A 19,450-nucleotide genomic window follows, 5' to 3' on the forward strand; every position below is an offset into this window, starting at 1 on the left:
TGTGATCGATAGAAGCTTCACCTCAGTCGTTCACATCTAAAATACAGTGAGGACGTTTCAAGACAATATTGGCCCGAGCTGAGGCCCCGGAGAACCACCGATCAATGAAAACACCGCCGGTTAAGTGTTTAATAGGAGCCAACCGGTGCCCTCGGGGGGGGAAACGTCTGCGGCACTTATCCACCGTACTTTAGCTTAGCGTATCGTACCAGTAAAACCAAAAGACTCTGGAGAGTTGCAGTTGAAATTAAAATGCTTTTTTTCTAATCCCGGGTTAATCAAATACATAGAGCGGCCGCTGAAAATGAAGGGAATGGAGGTTTTAAGAGGTTGCTTCTGAAATGAAGTACAGGAGAGGACCGTATTTTACCTACCTAATCAATGGCTCATTGACATTTCGAGTAAAAGTGCAAAATAATGAGGGGGGGGGGGGGGGTGCTCTTTCTAAAAATACACTCTTAATAATCAGCTGCTGCTTTTAGCCAATAAAACATCTGATCCCCGTGGGTGCTTTCAGTTATTTACCCTGAATCAGACGACATTTCCTCTGTAAGAATTAGCCCTTTTCCAATCTCACTGTTGGTAGCTTTTACATCTTCCCTATAAGCACTGTCACTTTGTCGAAGAGTGGCTCTCGGGCAGATTTACAAATGAACCACACTCCTCTATTCCCCAGTAATTGATTTGGCCATTGATTTCTTTTTTGTAGTCACTTTTTGGAAGAGATACTTACAACTAGGGCTGAATGATTTGGCTAAAAATATCTAATTACAGTGTGTCCTGACCCAAATTGCAAAACTCAGTTTAATATTCACGTTGTGCACTTCAAACACGATGGAGCATCTCCACGTGATACACTATTAAAATATGAACGACTCTGTATCCTAATGCAAGGGTTGAGAACTCAAATTATTGAAACCATTAACAGTGAAGTATCAAACCCTGGGTCACATGTGATTTTGTTTTTCAACCTGAATTGTAAACTCACTAAAAATTGGATTCAAATTAATTCCATCAACTGCTGGACAAAAACGTACAAGTTTTACAATTTCATTTTCATAGCACACACTAACTAGAAAGAGCATCCGCTGATTGACACGGCGAGGGACCCGCTCGTGTTTACTCGTGTGCCGCGCGAGACGAAAGCTTGACAGGCGTAATAGCAGCGGCCTGGAGCGAGTTCCTATGCTCTTATGTATTTTATATTTGCAGTTCATTTAGATCACTTCACAGAGTGAAGTGTTTTCACTTTGACATGAAGGTGTCTTGTTTGCTGTGGGTTTTAACCCTTAGTACACATTGGCATTTCTGCTTGCTTCCATTACTATGTTAAAACGTACAGTATATACAGAGGCGAATGAAGAATGTGCAACATAGAGTGTCTTATATCCTTTTGTTTCATTTTCACCAACTATATAAACACACTTGAGCAAAAGCTATTTAAAAAATGTTTAAAATCGGATCGAATTAGTAAAATTTGGCAATACGTCACAGTTCAAAGTTCACTTGGCCCATTTTTATGAACAAAAAGAAAAGAAAAAGGGTCTATTCTGTGACTTCTGCACAATTATCGCTACTGTTTATTAAAATGAATCATAACTTTGATTCAACAACACATAAAAAGATGGGAAAAAAATCACTTTTACAGCCTGAATATGTGACCTATAATCACACACCCCCAGGACGTCCATATAAGAAGTTTTATTTCCACGGCAAATTACCATGGGTGCACTAAGGGTTAAAAAGCTGCGGGGGGGGGGGGGGGGGGGGGGGGGGGTAAATAGTTATCGTATATATAAAATGGCATCTATTCCTCCCCTCCACCGCTTTGCACGGCAACAGCACGGGCGACGAGGAGCACAGTTGGCCCAGCCCAGAATAAACCAGGTTACACCTTCTGGGAGCACAGGAGGAGTCAAAGTGGCAGACCTAGTTTTTCCCACTCATCCCCCTGTGTAGTGGCTGCTGCTCATCCAGTGTCCAGTGAAGAGTGACAGAGTGGAGTACAGATAAAGGATTATGAAGCAAAGTAAATATTGTCTTATTTACTCACGATAACATCAACCAAACATTAGTCTTTTCTCTGTGTTTGGCTATAGCGCCCGTAATTACATTTTTAAGAGGATGAAAGGTAAACGAATATGAATACAAATAAAGGGAACAATGAGAGGACACGGGAGAGGAAACACCACCCTCATATCCTCGCGTGATAGTCTAATGTAACGTAATATGAACCCACCAGCACCACTACTCTCTCTTCTGCCTCGGGGTATTTTTTTTCTGTCAAGCTGTCAGCAGTTGCTTTCCATTTCCTCTCTATTGCTCTGGTGTACTGTGTAATTAAAGTCATTTCTTTCTTTTTTTTTTATACATATTTGTCTTTGTCTGTGCTGCCTTTTTTTCCCCCTTCTCTGTTTTCACCAACATTGGTTTCAAAGCAGAAGGGTGGAGTCCTGCATATTTGATTCTCCAACATGCAAGAAATACACCATTACAGGTAAAACAGCGCGCACAGCTCAGTCCAAAAGGGTAAATAAATCAGCCTCGTCCACTATCAGCACAGCATATTGCATTATTTTTAATCCATAAGGGTTTTCCAGAGTGTAAAGCAGGTGCATGTTGTTACCTATAAGAGACGAACGAGCCATTTCCCCCATTAAACGACAAATTAAAGTGAAACATCACACTAATAACAACTAATATGAATGCCAATGTGTTAACTAACTAACTATGATGGATTACACAAGCATGACTTATAGTAATAATCACTCTTGAAGGAATAAACTGAACCCACATCTATAAATAAACATAATATTATTAGAAGAAGTATATTCCAAAAAGCATATTTAGCACATTGCTCTTGGACGATGCAGCCATTGACTGCTTATTTTGTTTTTTTTTAATTATTGTCCGGTGAACAAATAATAACACATGAGAATGAAAATCCTCACATGAGAATGAAAAAAACGTATTGGAATCATGTCTTTATACAAAACTAATATGACCTGAGCTTCTCCTCCTTTACATGAATATTCAAAGTGGCTCCAGCCTTGTGTTTTCCAAAGCTTGTCCTGTGTGTTTGCCTGTGCTGTCTCATATAGGTCACATCATGCTTTTGCACTGTATTGTTTACCAGTGTGTGTGTGTGTGTGTGTGTGTACTCCCTTTGTTGGCCCCCATCTTGTTTATGAAATTGATTTTAAAATGAATCTAAAGAAAGTCAACAAAAAAGGCGCGGGGACTTAATCATGATCCCACTGAGGACAGAATCAAACATGCACTGGACAGACGCAGGTCCTCTGTACACCTGTAACAACAACACTGTGTCCTAAAAACCTCATCTCCTGCGCCAAAGCCTTCAACGCGGCAGAATACATTAACCTTTCACGGTGGCTCTGTCGCGAGGACGATCCTTGAATATCGACATGCTATCAGGGCTCTCTTCAAAAATGAAAGCCTGCTGCGTGATTTGACTGAGCGCTGTGCCGCGGAAAGAGGCCCCTGACGTTTCGCTCTCGTATTCATCAGGTGACACGTTGTCGTGGCAACCGCAGACACTTCCATCCTCTTGGACGAGATGGGCTTTGGATGAGGTCGTGACCGTTTGGGTGTATGAAGGGAAAAAATTAAATTCTGCTGGGTATTGATCAAAAAGCCTTGGCGTTGTATAAAATGAGTTATATGTTTATAAAGCTCTCCACTCACCGGGAAGCTACAGAAACAAACAAAAAAATACAACCAGGGGGGGCTTTAGATTTACACCACGAAGCTGATGTTCAATATAATGATGTGTGGCCGGCGGACGTGACTCACCGTTCACGCAGAACTCGTATGGCGTACAGAGCTCGTCTTCAAACAGACAACCTGCAAAACAAGGAAGGGAAAAAGAATATTAACAACGTGGACCTTTTTTCACTTGCCCGCCCCCCCCCCCTCACTCAGTGGCCCTTATGTCATTTGAGTTTGAAACCCCTGCTTAACAGTTTTCTTCATCTGAGAACGGGCTCTGTAAGACTGAGGGAGAGTTTGTGTGTGCAGGGCAGGGCGAGGAGGAGGAGGAGGAGGAGGAGAAGGAGGAGGAAGTATTTTATCCCATCAAACTGCTGAGCAAGTTTGTGAGCCGCAGAATAATCAACACTTCACAGACTCTTTTCGACCGCTTGCAGCCGACTCGCTTTACTAGCACAACGTTGCTGTTGCCTCCATCTGTCTTGACAGCACAAAACAAATCACTTCTCACACACACACACACAATAGCAATAAATGGAAACCTACAGCGTACAACTGAAGGTAGAGAAAATGTACTCGACTGCTGCACAAAATCATCCCACTCTATAAAAGTACAGCTTAGTACGGCATTAACTTTGGCTGTGGGCCTCGCCGCTAATGGCAGAGCCATCAATCATCAATTAGTGTGACTTCTCCTATCCTGTCTCTGACACTAATAGCCCAACTCCACGGGCAACGTTTCCATAAATGAATGTTGTATGAATATTAATGAACTTTAACGCTTGGACTAGGGCTGGGCGTTCCAGACTAATAAATGAACAGATGGCAGAGAGCATTATGGGTAGCTGTTCCCTGTGTTCATATTTCACACGTGGGAGTTGCAGCGAGTCGAGGACTGATTGTTCTGCTCGCCAACGTGCGCAGGTGATCCGCCACATTTACACATTTCCAGGAAAAGACGGCGTTGAGAGGAGGGAAAAAAAAAAAGAAAAAGTTATCTCTGCAGGGTGAAAAAAAAAAAATGTAATGTTTGACACTTTCAGGGTCCAAATGTGCCGACACAGTAATACACAGCGTCAGTCAAGAAATGAGAAACTGGGAACATAAACAGTTCAGTGGTAAACGGTGTGTATTTTTATATTCTAGACTTGATGTCCACTCAAAGTTTGTTATTCAAAAACATACGTTCATACGCTGCTGGCAAAGCCATCAGGACAAACTTAAGGTTCAGGGCCTGTGACACAAGCACAAGTTCAGGGGAATAAAAAAGTTTTATATCGTATCCGCTTTTTATCCTCAGGGAGCAGGTGTTTGTGTTTTGGAAGTCCTAAAATGCTATTTATGGGAAATCCCAAAACACCAAATACGCAACTTTGGGAAATCAGGACAATATTCCATCTAAAATGGTCATTTTAGCAGAGTAAAAACAGAAATCAGTTTAAAATACACATTTTAAATACATATAAGAATGAAGAACAGCAGTTTGATCCAGGACAGCCAGACGTATTCTTGCGTTGTACTGAGAACATTAAGAACTTTGTATAAAATACTGTAAATACTTGTTTATGGGATAGTGTATAAATTGAGTTGTGTGTTGTAATAGGAATGGGGTAGGAACATATAAGTTTATACTTCTGCCTACTCATTTTCAAATGGCGAGATTTAAATGTATGTTGTCATTGTAAATGTTGCACGTGTTTGAAATGAAAAAAAAAAAAAACTATCCATCATCTATATCATTTGATACACATTTTGGCTTTAGAAATATCGGCCGTATTGCGATTCTGATAAAACTTTGATGATTGTTCATCCCTAACCGGCATGTAGACTCGCGGAGCAGGGGATCAAACCCGTGGCCTTCCTTTGGAAAGATGTTACCACTGATCCTCCGCCGCCGCATTGTTGACGACACAGAGAGAATTTTTTAAACACTCTATCAGCCTCAGCACTGTGTCTTCACCTCTTTTATCTTTATTTTCCTCCCTCCGTTTATCAGAAGGAGTGATGGAAACGGATGCGCCCTCTTGGCCCGGCGTCCTCGATGGACAGCAACGAGTTTCTCATGGTCGTGCATAAGAGACCAGACTGAGTGGGAGGAGACGCCTCTGTCAGACTCCTTTAATAATGAGGACAGACAGGTGGAGAGACACTCTGTTGATCAATTCGCACACACACACACACACACGCGACAGACGATCGGGACGAGGCACTTTGTTTCCGAGTTTCCTCATATTTCTCCCTCTCCAGTCTGCCGCAGCTACTAGAGGCTTTGCATCTTGATTATGTAGAGACAACACGCGGCCATTTTCGATGCAGACTGGAGGACATATTTCATGAAATTACACCTTTTAGAAGTAATGACTTCAATATGTCAGCGAAATGGCTGTGTAATGATGTAGAGTGGGGCATCATCACAGAGACGGAAGGTCACCCAGCTCTGCAGCACAAAACTAAAAGCCACAATGTCCTGAACTGAACTGGAAGAACTGCTCACTGCTCATTGTATACTGCTTTTTTTGTCCTTTTCAGCTCCATTTAGAGGTAAATAACCCTTAGAACAAAGAGCATTCTGGCTGCTTTTTTCCAGTAATATGTTAAAATGTACAGTGTATACAGAGGCTAGAAGAATGTGCATTTTAGAGTGTCGTATATCCTTTTTTTCAGCACAACCTAGGCAATCTGATTTTCAGCAACTATATAAACACACCTGAGCAAAAAGTACTAATTTGTGAAATTTGGAAATACGTCACAGTTCAAAGTTCACATTGCTCGTTGTTAAGAACAAAAAGAAAAGAAAAACGGTCTATTTTGTGACTTCTGCACAATAATTGCTACTTTATATAACTACTTCTAAAAATGTCATATAAAATGAATCAGAACTTTGACTCAACAACACATAAGAAACAAATATTCGAAACCCTGAACATGTGACCTATAAACACACACCCCCAGGATGTCCATATAAGGAGATGTGTATTATTCCCACGGCAAATTACTAAGGGTTAACCACTAAAAATCCAGACTGTGTCTGTTGGCAGAAAACGCGAAATGAGTTTCTCTCTCTGTGCTTCTCTTCCACAGCAGATCCACGCTGACACTTCCTCCGCACAAAATAATACAGAGCAACGTTATAGCACGTATAACAAAACATAGGTCACTCTGTGACAAATCCACAGTTCCTTCCAGCTCTATAGAGCATTTTAGCACCTGTCAGCTCACTGGGGTTTTTTTGGGTTGTTTTTTTTAAACCTGCAGCTCTCACTGCTTTCATCACAGCAACAACAGGGAGGAATAAATACAAATAAATAAAGCCGCTGGATTCTTCCTGCTTATCACCAAACGGCAGACACAGCAGAGCATTGCAGCAGAGCATGGAGTCAGACGTTTATAAGATTAGAGTCGATACTGAAATTAAATTCACCAGATGGACACAAACACAACCTCATGCTCGTTTTACTCCATGTCTGTGTCTGCTGAGTTGTCCATGTCAGATTTATGATGCAATAATGTCAGGTTTGATTTAAAAAGCCCTTTGTGCTGCCCCCTAGTGACCACATAAATGGCAATACAGGTTGTGGGTTAAATGTGTATGTTTATGCACCTGTATTTTAGGACACAGTGTTAAAATAAAGAGGTTAGTAGTGATGAAAAACATTTTTTTCTACCGATATTATAGTTAGTTGATGTGTTTGTCAGTGTTTTAATTAAATCTCAGAATGTTTGTGTGTTTTATTTTCTATTTTTGCAAGTGAGTATAGGTTCTACACTTTATTTCAATATTTTACGTACATTGCACGTTGTCAAGGTGAAGTGTGTTCATCACTGCACGTCATTGCATAGCCGAATCTTTCCAAATAAAAGAAACCTTAAAATTCCCCCTTTCACTTAGATGTTTAAAGCTGAAACAAAACTACAGTACAGGACAAACTTATTTAGAGTTTACACTCGAGTTGGAGGAGCCACACACGTTCCCTCTTGACCATGCACCTCATCACTCTGCAATTAGTGTCGATCCATTCAACGTCACCTCTTCATCAATTCCCTGCTTAAATCATTTAGAGTTTTCTGTGAGGCCTTGTCAGCTCTCAATATTAATTACAACCTTGCATTTAACGAAGCAACCAGCCAACCATGGTTCGTTAGACTGTGTGTGTGTGTGTGTGACTGTGTGCACATGTTTTGTGTGTGATGGGCAGGAACACAGGATTGATAGTGCCACATTCCCTTTCACCGACATCACGCCCCAGATGATTAAAATGGCACCTTTTAATTAAAATGCAATCACAGTGGATGCTGCTGATTACCTCCAGCTTTAAAACAAAAAAGGGGGGGGGGGGGGGATGCTGGAGTCGTGACGGAGAAAGAAATGTGATTAAAAAAAAAAAATGTGATTTTTTTTTTTTATTTTATCTTAGTGAAGCGACCTGACAAAGAACAGCCGCGCTGTGTCGTGTAATTCTGGCCATTCAAGACCATTTCACACACACACAAAAAAAGGAGCTTTGCAAAAGGTGCTACACTGACTATTGAGTGGCGATGCTCCGTTACCATGTCAACCTCTCTAGAAATCAATCACGACAGCTCTTCAATGACTGTCAGTGGAGCCGAGTACAGTCTCAGTGGGGATGCACTGTAGAGGACATGATGCTTATTAGTTACGAAGAGATGCCGTGTTTTATTTTTCCAGTGGATTATTATCATCATCATTAAACCTCAAACTGTTTGATGTGAGCTTTATTGTTCCTTCTTATTTTGTATATAAAGCGTTACTATATGAATATGCTCACACAAAAAAGCTGCTCAGTCAACCTGCACAACGTTGACTGACAACACATTTGATATTGTTTAATTTACTACTTTTCTTCTAATTTATGACGTCAAAAAACTAAATAAATGTCAATTTCGTGATGGTTAAGCTTCATTTAAAACCAGTCCAAAGCCCACAGATATTCAGTTTGCAAAAGAAGACAAAATCAGCTAAATTGTAACCAGATTATAACTGGTCAATGTTACATTAAATGAATAAACTTAAAAGTACATATCAGCCCTGTTACTCTGTCTGTCAATCACTACATTGAATAATCACAAACAATAGCAGTGAAGCTTCCCCCAAAGCACACAATATTTTCGACTCTTTAAAGACAAGTCACACAAAAACACGACTTCCCTGCAGTCAAACGTGAGACTATGATTAATTGCGGTTCCATTCATGTGAAAAGTGTCACATTAATCAATTATGAAATCCAGTAGCGTAGTGACTCGAGGTGTGAGAGCTGACAACAGATGCTCTGAATTTGCCGTAGCTTTTCCTCCCAAAATAGACATCGTGTGGCCTAATTCACAAATCCAGTATGCAGGGAGATTTCTGGAGGGTCAATAAAAGCGTTGGGTCAGTTCACTCTTATACAGCGGTAGTTCTGTTGCTCCCAGGAGATGATGGAATATACTAATGATACACTGTGCACTGTTGTGTTCCAGACATCTTGGGGAATTTAGTCTCATTAGCCTGTTTTCGCTACAGTAATTAGATGCAGTCAGCAGCTTTGCATAAAGACTCTTGCAGAAGTTAATGTAAACGTGCAGATAAATGAACCTCGGTCAGTCACTTATGACCTGAACCTCTGAGGCTCCAGTCCACAGCTCTGCAGCAGAGAAACAGCCCTGCATACATGACATATTACAACTAACCTGCAACCTGTTGTATAAGTAAGCAGCAGCAGTGTATATGTGCCAATGCACACATGCAGACACACACACACACACACAGGTTTGTGCAGCTCTCCTTTTAAGGACTCTGCACAAACCTATAAACAAAGGATTTATGCCCTTAATTTAACCAGTTCCTCAGAAGTCATCCCCTGCATCATCAGGACCAGGTTTTGGTCTCCATGAGGACTACAAGTGCAACTGAAATTTGACTTTTTAATGAGTCCAGGTTAAAAACACTTTTCTCGTATGCTTATGAATCTTCTGCACTTTTAATCTGCATTATTTTAATATTTATTTTAAATAAATGAACTGAACCATCACATTTTATGCTCCATTTTAGTCAAACTTTTCCTTTTCTTTCGTTCTCTTCATTACTCTGTATTGCTTTATTTAAGTAAATTGGGTTTAAATGTTATTTTGCTCTTATGTAAAGCACATGAAGTCGCCCTTGTGTATGAAATATGCCTTATTGGTCCTGATGAGGTCACAAATACAAGTGCACACACACTAGACCTGAACCATTTGGTTCAATTTGCAGTTTTTCCCAACAATTATTACAATTACAATTAATGGTCTTTAAAAGTCAAATTGCTTCCAACAAATATGTACTACAATCTTACTTAGTCGTATGGTTTGCAGGGTGAGTATAACCAGCAGGTAAGATATAAGGTACTGATATATGACTCACATTAAGGTGACACTATTGGTTTAAAAAAAAAAAAAAAATTGCCAAAGGAGGTCCCACACACTTACTCTAGCCCACATAAAATTCACTGAGGACACAACATTTCAAAAGGTTTCGAGAGGAAGATCCATACAAAATCAGTCCACTTCATATTCTAATTTTCAATAGAACATATAAGTAATGACAATGTCAGCTGGGATTGGCACCGTCGACCCCCGCGACCCTCATGTGGAGGATTCACAAAGAATGAATGAATGTTTCTTTTTCGAGGAAAATAAACAATAAATCATCACATATGTGGACACGATTTTGATCAAGTCGCAAAACTCAACGCTTCTAAAGACTACGTTGACTTCTTAGACACGGTCTGATTCCATTTTTTTTTTTTGATTTTTTTAATTGGCATAAATATATGAAATGATCAAAAAACAATTATCTGAAAAGCTAAGACTGTGTCAAATAAATGAAACTATAAAAAAAATTCTAATAGGAGAATAATAGGTCCTCGCAGTAAACAGTCTCTGACACTGAGCTAATTATGTTATTCACTTGTGGCTCAATTTGCAGGAACTTGCCGCCTTTGCGATTTGCTATTAGCACTGTTTTTATATTATGATTTCAATTTCAAAACAATTAACTGTTTTCACACACACACACACACACACACACACACACACACACACACACACACACACACACACACACACACACACACACACACACACACACACACACACACACACACACACACACACACACACACACACACACACACACACACACACACACACACACACACACACACACACACACACACACACACACACAATTCATCTCCAGCTCAATTTAGCTGAAGTTAAGAACGCAAAATCAGATTTTTTTTTGTTTTTTTAAGGGAAATGCTCATTTAGGTGAAAACAACTGAGAATATCTAATGAGAAAATAATCTAATCAGAATAATGACTGATCGTTTTGACCTGTTCATCATCAAGTCATTTACTGACGACACGTCTGGAGGAGCTGCCAGTGTGCGTCTCAAACACTGGCCGTGATTGGCTGACCTTGCTTGCCCCATTAAATATGTCTGGATGAAGCAAAGCCCAAGGCTGAACAAGTGGTCAGAGATTTAGTCATAGGTTTTTTTTTCCCCCCCCTCACAGGTGTTTGGCCAGTGCTGCGATACCATCTGTGATGTGTGAGGGGCCAAGGAGGCCGCTGCGAGGCTGGCAGCGAGCACAGCCACTCCCACAGCGTGCTGCATTTAAGGACATGTTTCATTCGCTCTCTGTGGCCACAGATTTATCTTCTATTGTAATTATAATCTGCAACCAAGGACACAGGAATCACTTTCACACACACACACGTGTACTGACGTCCAAAAAAAAGCCATTTTTAACAGTGCAGTGGCAATAAAAGTGCAAATGAATTGAAAAAGGGGAGCGTGGCAGGAGCAGGGACAGCAGAGTGGAACATCACCTGCAAGCAAATCAGCGTCAGCTTGACACCATGTCCACACATTCAAACAGCTTGTGTCATTAAGGCTGCTCTCCTGCTAAAATTAAACATGGCCCCCGGCTTTCCTTCGCTCCAAAAGGTCTGTTCTTGTCAAGAGCTGCATGTCACATGTCAGCAGCTCAGCAAAGGTTAGTTTATCATTATCCTCCCAACATTTCACACAGTCCACATGTACTGCTCGTCTATATACACAGTACATGACAGGAAGCTGGTGCAGCCCGTGTCTGAGGACGTCTGTGGCATTTGTTCGCCCACATTTCACAAGGAAACGGAGTGTATCACAGTCCTTTAAGTGACTGATGAGGTTTATTATCTTCATTTTAATGGTATTACTATTATTTACAGAAGAAATATAACCATTAAGGTCTAAAGCTTTCTTGGAAAGAGACGACAGGCTCAATATAAGTTGTCTGTATATCATAAAAAGCCACAATTATTAGCTGGTCTTTAACTACAGATTAAAGACACAAGACTAAAGTCATACTGAACAATGACAGCACTTTAACCCTTTAACAAGCCTCAAAATGTCCATCTGGACTAAATTGCTTTTGTCCATTTTTCCAGAATAACTTTCAGCATCTGGCAGTTATATCCAATTTATTGCATGTTAAAATAGTGTGTTAACAATTTAAAATGACGAAAAACACTGTAGTTGTGCACGAACACCAGATTTTGCATGTTAAATTTGACATTTGAAAAGTGCAAAGCATATTTAACATAACCTTTGTTTGAGTTTTTGTCTCAATGTCCAAAAAAACAGGGCAAAAAATGGAAACTACGACGTTTTCCCAAATCCCTCCTTTCTGATGACAGAGAGGCTAAATTCGCGAAATTACCGCGCAATAATTAGTGGGAGCTAAAAGCAGGACATGAAGGGGCTTTGAGGTCACTTTGATTGAAGAGGAAACCCGACATGGAACCACCTGACCACCAGACGAGTGTGACCAAAAACATTATTCACCAACTTTCCAGAGAATTTCTCGCAGGACTCCAGGTCACTCTCACTCACTCACTCAGCCGCCAGCCTCAGGCGACAGCGACTATGAATTAAAGATGGCAGTGTCACTGTGGCAACCGGGCGCCCAGAAATAGGCCGGCTTGACCTTTTTCACTGACCCGTGCTGAATGATTCAGACATTTGATTTTCTCCCCCCCCTCTTCTAAGGTGTTACTGGGAATTGAAGTGCAGAACCAGAGCGAGTCGAACAGCTAAGCCTCGTCTTTCTAATGTGCTGAAGAGCTCAGATTGAACCAACACAACCTGGCCCTGAGGGAAATCTCAAGTCGTCCAGATGAAGTAAAAGCCTGAACTCTTATGAGAACCATTTGAACCTCATTTAAAAGTGCAGGTTATCGCAACGCTACAGTGTTTTTCCTGCAGAAGCAAAGCCAGCGGGGGGGATGCAAATTCAGGGGAAATAACATTCCTGTTGTCATTTCTGCGGCTTATCGGGATTTTTATAGCTCCAAACTAAAACTGCTCAGCTGCAGAGTGGAGTATCTTGGGTTGTTTTAATGCAAATAAAGGTCCATTTGGCAAACCACTTAAGCATGAACCTGTATTTACCTGCTCCTAATAACGGCCTCAGGGAAATGCTTCTATTGTAGCTTGAAGAAAATCTACAAATCTTCCTTTAATGTATTTACAGTCTGAAGTGGGTTAGAATAATGAGTGAGGCTTACCAATAATTTCCGCTTGTTTAATTTCTGTGCAAACACGAACCAATTTCTTCCTATTCCTATGTGGCAAAGTATTGATTTTTACCAGTATCACACATCAAACTCTACAGAACAGGGTGGCCAGGCTAGTTCTAGGCTGTTCATTCTGTACAAATGTCCATCCTGGATAACGGCGGAGGATAAACTAAAGTCTTAAGTGTTAAATATGAGTATTTAATGTATGTTTTTAATGTGGACGCCGGGAAGACGAGCCATGCTTTAGGGCGTAGCTAATGGAGATTATACTAAGCATAATGGTAGGATAACTGCTAACACTAATTATGAATTCACTTTTCAAGGAAATCATGCTTTTACTGCTCGTTATGAATAGCAAACTCAATACCTTAATGCAGAGTCTTACACAGTTCTGCTTGTGTGTACATGCCTGCAGCTCCATTTATAATAAAATGACCGGACTTACGTGGTTGTACAGATGTGTGCAACTGTATGACCTTCAAAGCAAACATCCAAAGTTATCGTCTGCATGGTCACAAAACGTATGTCCACATCTGGCTGGGACGACAACATTGACATCACAGCGTCCATAGTGGACCTCTGAGGACTCAGCATACAGCTGTTGCCAAGTGCTGGCACACAGCTGCCTGTTTACACAACCAGCAGACACAGAAGAACACTCACTCACAACAGTGTGTCATTTGACCCCTTTGTTTATATTAGATTGTTGATTAGCGCGGCTTCAAAAGGGTCATCGAACATTAAGCTGATACTTTCTCATAAAGCCATAAGCCATTCTAAGCTGCCTCTGAAAGTAATGATACAACAAGAGGGAAGAAAGACAAAGGAAGGGCCCCGAATGCAGTCATATTGGCAGCCAATCACACAAGTAGCTTTTGGAGCTTCATTAGAGCTCCAAACTAAACAGATTTGTCACAAATGTCCTTCACAGAGGACAAAAGTCGACAGATATGACCTGTTTCTAGTCAGTAGAACAGTCTGATACGTATTTTTTTCGCTTCCTATAGGAATAGTACTAACCGTTCCATTTTTGGGTAGCTTTCCCTTGGTTTCCCAAGATAATGGTGAAATAAGACCCACGACAGGCAGCTGATTATGCAACCCAGGGATTTACTGTTCTAACCCGCACCGTACTGTATCAAACCCAAGTGTTCCACGATGGAAACACAACTTTAGTGACAAAGAAAGGAGAAACCTCCACCTCTCCTCTGCCCTGCCTCCACCGGGCAGTCATTTTGTTTTCCCGTTGCACTGAGAAACGGTCTGGAATATTTATCAGCATCAACGTGAGACCGAGCTGCTTTGATCACAGCTGAGATGGTGGTATAGATTAATCCTGGTGCTGAACTTGCAGCCCTCGGAATCCTCATTACAGGGTTGATTGTCCTCATTATAAATCACGGGCTCAACAACATGGAGGTGACCCTGTGACTGCTGCCTCTGCCAGCACCATTTCATTTGACCAAATGAAATAGGTGTGAAAAGACACAACGGAGATGTTTGATCCTCCTTTTAATAACTGCATTTTTTTTCCACACTGTCACAGTGTGAGCCACAGAGTTCAAGGAGCACGTGGAAAATGTGCAAGTGGGAAAACTGTAACACAACATTTAAAAGACTTCCTCTGAAAATGTGATTTAATGCTACATTATGGTGCACAAAGAAAAACAGGGAAAATGTCACACAACCTGCCTTGCCTCTCTGGTGGCAGACTTCCTCCTTGACCCAGAATTTCTTTCGAGGTTCACCTTGAACTGGAGCAGGACTGGAGACTAAAGAGACGGATGGCTTTGATGCATCCACTTGACACAATTCTGACTTCCTTCCTCTCTCAAGAGCCACTGACATTTGTGGGGTGAGACGCGGCACAGCCAGCCACTTTGCTCCCACCCGCTCGTCTCAATAAACACTCAAAGCCGACGCACTCCTCCGAGCATCTGTTGAGTCACAAAGAAACACTGCACTTTGTCTGTTATCACACCAGCCGTGGCAGCGTCCCAAGGCAGGAAATAAACAGCCCGCTTAGTGACAATTTCGCTGAAGATCTGTGCTCGACACACTTGCAACTTTTAAGTCAGAAATCCCATCTTCCCCAAGTGAATCCAAAACACAGCGACGCATGAATAGCTTATCAGTCTAAAATTCATGTGAAACCAAATGGCAAAAAAAAAAAAAAAAGGGGCTGCAACAGCTGTACTCTATGCTGCTTCAATGCAGCCGTTTATTACACTGTGTGCTGTTTATAAGGAAGAATCAATGGGCCTATATTACATTCAGCAACAGATGACAGCAGAAAATCTCACTGTTAAATAAATTACACAGCACGCTGAATGCTGCAGCTGCAGCTGCTGATGTTATTAAATTTGTGGGGGGGGGTGTGGGGGGGAGGCAGGCTTTCCTATTAACACACCAAATGCTCATTTAACCATCCTGTGTGCAGAGGCGATGAACTGCACGATAAAATGCCGTCTTATAAACACTTAAACCACCTACTGGATGACTCCGAGCCTTTATTAATTCTAGAGAGACTTCTAATCCATATCCTCAAAGTGTTTATGGAGTTTAGACTGATCGCCGAAACGTTAGCGGCCTCAAGCTGACCCTTTATCAGTCCAGTCAAGATGCCTCTCGTGCATGAGAGATAAGGACACAACAAAGCCACTGGTATGGAAAGTGTGAGACGTCGTGGATAAGTTTTTACTTAAAGCGATAGTCTGTAATCACTTTCTAATCCTCCTCGTGCCCTGATCGCCATCAATGAATGAAGTTGTGTGAGAATCATCACTTGAAACAAAACTTTTCTCCTTCTTCTTGTGATAAAAACAGCCACACGCCAAGAGGAAAGAACACAAAATGTTGGATGTCCTCCACGCATGGAACTTTTTGGCAGGCTACTCCGTGTCAGATTGCTATGACATCACAATATTTACGTAGCTGACGCAGCAATCGCCATCTGGCTCACACACACACACACACACACACACACACACTGTGGTAGAAACACGAGCCAGACCAAGAAGCACCATTCCAAACTGCCCTGTACAATTAAACAAGGCTTTATACACAATTCACTAGGATAACGTGAGGTGTTCTCTGCAGGTGATTACGACACTATTGACAGACAGAACTGCACACTCTCTCTTCTCCGCTTGCCTTCAGACAGTCGGTGTTTTCGTGTCGCGAGGGCAGAGCTTTGACGAAAGACCAGACAGGAAGGGGTGGGATGTATCGTAGCAGGGGCTTTCAACAAGAAGTGTTTCAGAAGCTTTAAATTATAATTTGGTTTCAGTGTGCACTCTGGCAGAGTTCTAAAAGGAACTCGTATAGTTCAGTTCACTGCATAAGATTGATGAATGGGTATATGAAGAGTTTAAACTGCTGGTTCATAAAGGCGTAACAGGCAGCTATGTTGGCTCCAGTCTACTGCTAATATGGTTGATGTGAGATGAGCTCATGATCATGTATATAAGACACTATCTAAGTCACATACATTGATTTGCCTGTGCACTGCTGGTATGAAAAGAACAGAAAAGCCCCGTCGTACCTTGTGAGCACTGTGGTGCCCTGGGAGAAGCAGAGTGTCCTAGCAACTGAGGCAGAAATATGACAACACAAACCACACAACGTATATGATAAAAAACAAACCACATCCAGTGTGGCAGCATGTCTATTCCCACCTGGATATACACCCAATTTCATAATCCTGGCTGTTGGAAAACATCTCAATCCTCTCGGATGATTTATACCGACTGTGAGATTAGATATCGCCATTCAGTCGTGATACCTGTGGTCTGACAGGCGGCCTGTGGCAAAATAGATGGAGCTCAGCTGTCTATGAATCAAATTTAACATGTCTGGGAATATTAGGCGATGGCTGCCGATAGCCAGACGAAAATGAAAAGACTCAGCAACACAGCTTTTATGTACAAACTCTATCATAAACACACAATCCACAATAACACGCCTTCATTTGTGCTCAGAGCTGAGAAAAGGAGAAAGAAAATTAAATAAAAAGATATTGATAATGGCAGCAGCAGCAAGTCCACAAAGGTCAAAACTATAAATACAGCGTAAGGCTGAATTATGAGCAAAAATAATGACTATTGAGACACATATGATTATAAAATGAGTCACAAATTTGGATTTAACTTTCTAGGGATGGTATAAAACATAAAAATATGCTATTTTTTTTTGCTGGTTTGTGTACCAAACATGCAGTAAATAGAATGTTTTGCAAACTGGGAGAGCTCTACCTGTTATCATTGTATTGTGCTGCTCCACTGAATTCTAAACAAATCTCCCTTTATTGTTTTTTTCAGCCATTACCACGGTCACACAGGCTCACATTTGGCAACACAATATTAGAACCGTGTCAAACAGCTTCCTGAGAGCAATTCCAAAAAGCTATTAAATTGTATTGCACTGGAATGATATTTCTCTTTGTTAGGTGATGCAGCATCTGCTCGGCGTGAGCAAGTACACGTGTCTCGCTAACAAAACATGAAGTTGCAGAGGTAAAATGGCTGCCAGTCTAGTTAGCAGACTGTCGTTATTGGAATTCAGGACACAAGCAGCCCTCTGCAAACAGAATAAGGAGGCTGAACTGAATTTTAATGACAGGTCTGATAGCAACACTGCTCGCAAGGTGTTCGGTGTTCATGTGCAAGGTACATTTCGACAGGTTTTTCCACTAGTAGTCAGTGAAGTGACTATTCAAACGGAAAAATAAACATCTGCCTCCCAGTGTTTATTTAATGACAAAATTAAGATTTAACTGTTGTATTTTTAGTGAAATTGGTATTGGAATAACAGCCTGGCTAATAATTAAACATGCCTCTGAATACCTCACTAGAAGCCACTGGTCTCAGTGTAAGTGAAATCAGTTAAGCACAGGGAAAGTATGTGAAAGCACCCGTGCCCTGTTTTGTTCTTTTTAATGACTCGAGCCAGAGTCCAGAGCCAAGGAAACAACCGCATAGACGTCACAGCAGAATGAAGGTGACCACACAGAGCACGTCGACATACTGTATTTTATGGCAGTTTACCGCAAAGTGTTAGAGAGACGATAAATGATGTGAGGCAGGTGTGACCTACACTATAAAAGGTTGAATGCATTTAGGACAGAAGTGAAATTAAGGAAGTTTAAAAGTCCACAGGGGAAAATGGAAGTAAATAATCTTTGGAGGCCGGCACAATGGACAAACTAAACATGTTTCAAGTTTTCATGTTAGCTGAAGACGCTTTACCACTACACAGTTCTAGCACAACTCGACTCGGCACTACTCGATTGTTGCTTTCATTTGATACTAAAAATGCGATATCAACAGACTGCCGGCCACTGATCGGTCAGAGAGTGTCATTACTGGAAGAGTCACGACTCAAGAATCGAACCAAACAATGGTGAACTGTAGATCAGTTAAAAAGACTTAAAAATCCTCAAAATATGCGTTACTCTCCAACATTTAGCAAAGGCATGTCTAAAATCACAATGTTTAACAGGAGTCTGGTGGTATTTAGTGACGGCAGCGAGAGCCAGCGAACGTGAGACGAATCACAACCTGTTCAGTCACATTTCAGCTCAGGAAGTACTGAACTCATCTTTTTAAATAACTGATTCTAATGATTCCGTTACACCGAAAACAACTGCTTTGCTCGTCACTAGCTTGTGTCACGTACTGACCCTGCCCACGTTGAGGAGCTGAGCTAGACCTTATAGCGGGAACGCGCCATGAATGTATTACACACTGCACCTTTAATTTGTCAATTTGTCAGACTGGCAGATAACTATGCAACAGATTTTCCCAGACCCTTAAAGCCTTCTGTTATGACTGTTCGGGCTGATTTGGACCTAAAGGACCATCTTTAGGGGAAAGAACAGTGCTCCTCTAACACCACACCTTGATCCAAAGCCTTCCATTTTCACAGCATAATCCACACGGGGACTCATTAAAAATAATAATCATCTCGAACTCTGAGCCACACTCTTGACAATGGAGACTTCTTACACACACACACACACACACACACACACACAGAAAAGCAGACTAAAAATTCAATGACTGGTCTACACTGGGGAGTAAGAAGTGCTTCATTCACAAGTAGTCTAAGCATAAATTA

At 41.3% G+C, this 19,450-nt stretch overlaps 1 protein-coding gene across 2 annotated transcripts in view; it reads right to left on the reverse strand.

Moving 5' to 3' along the window:
- The window catches only part of ptprn2 (protein tyrosine phosphatase receptor type N2), a 127,667-nt gene that overhangs the window by 105,629 nt on the left and 2,588 nt on the right, over window positions 1-19,450 (reverse strand). For both annotated transcript variants that reach the window (XM_058646598.1, XM_058646589.1), the window contains exon 2: window positions 3,814-3,864. In XM_058646598.1, the coding sequence (XP_058502581.1) occupies window positions 3,814-3,864 (51 nt within the window). The remainder of the gene's footprint in view (window positions 1-3,813; window positions 3,865-19,450) is intronic.

The sequence above is a fragment of the Solea solea genome, chromosome 1 (genome assembly GCF_958295425.1).
Source record: "Solea solea chromosome 1, fSolSol10.1, whole genome shotgun sequence".
NCBI classification, from domain to species: Eukaryota; Metazoa; Chordata; class Actinopteri; order Pleuronectiformes; family Soleidae; genus Solea; species Solea solea.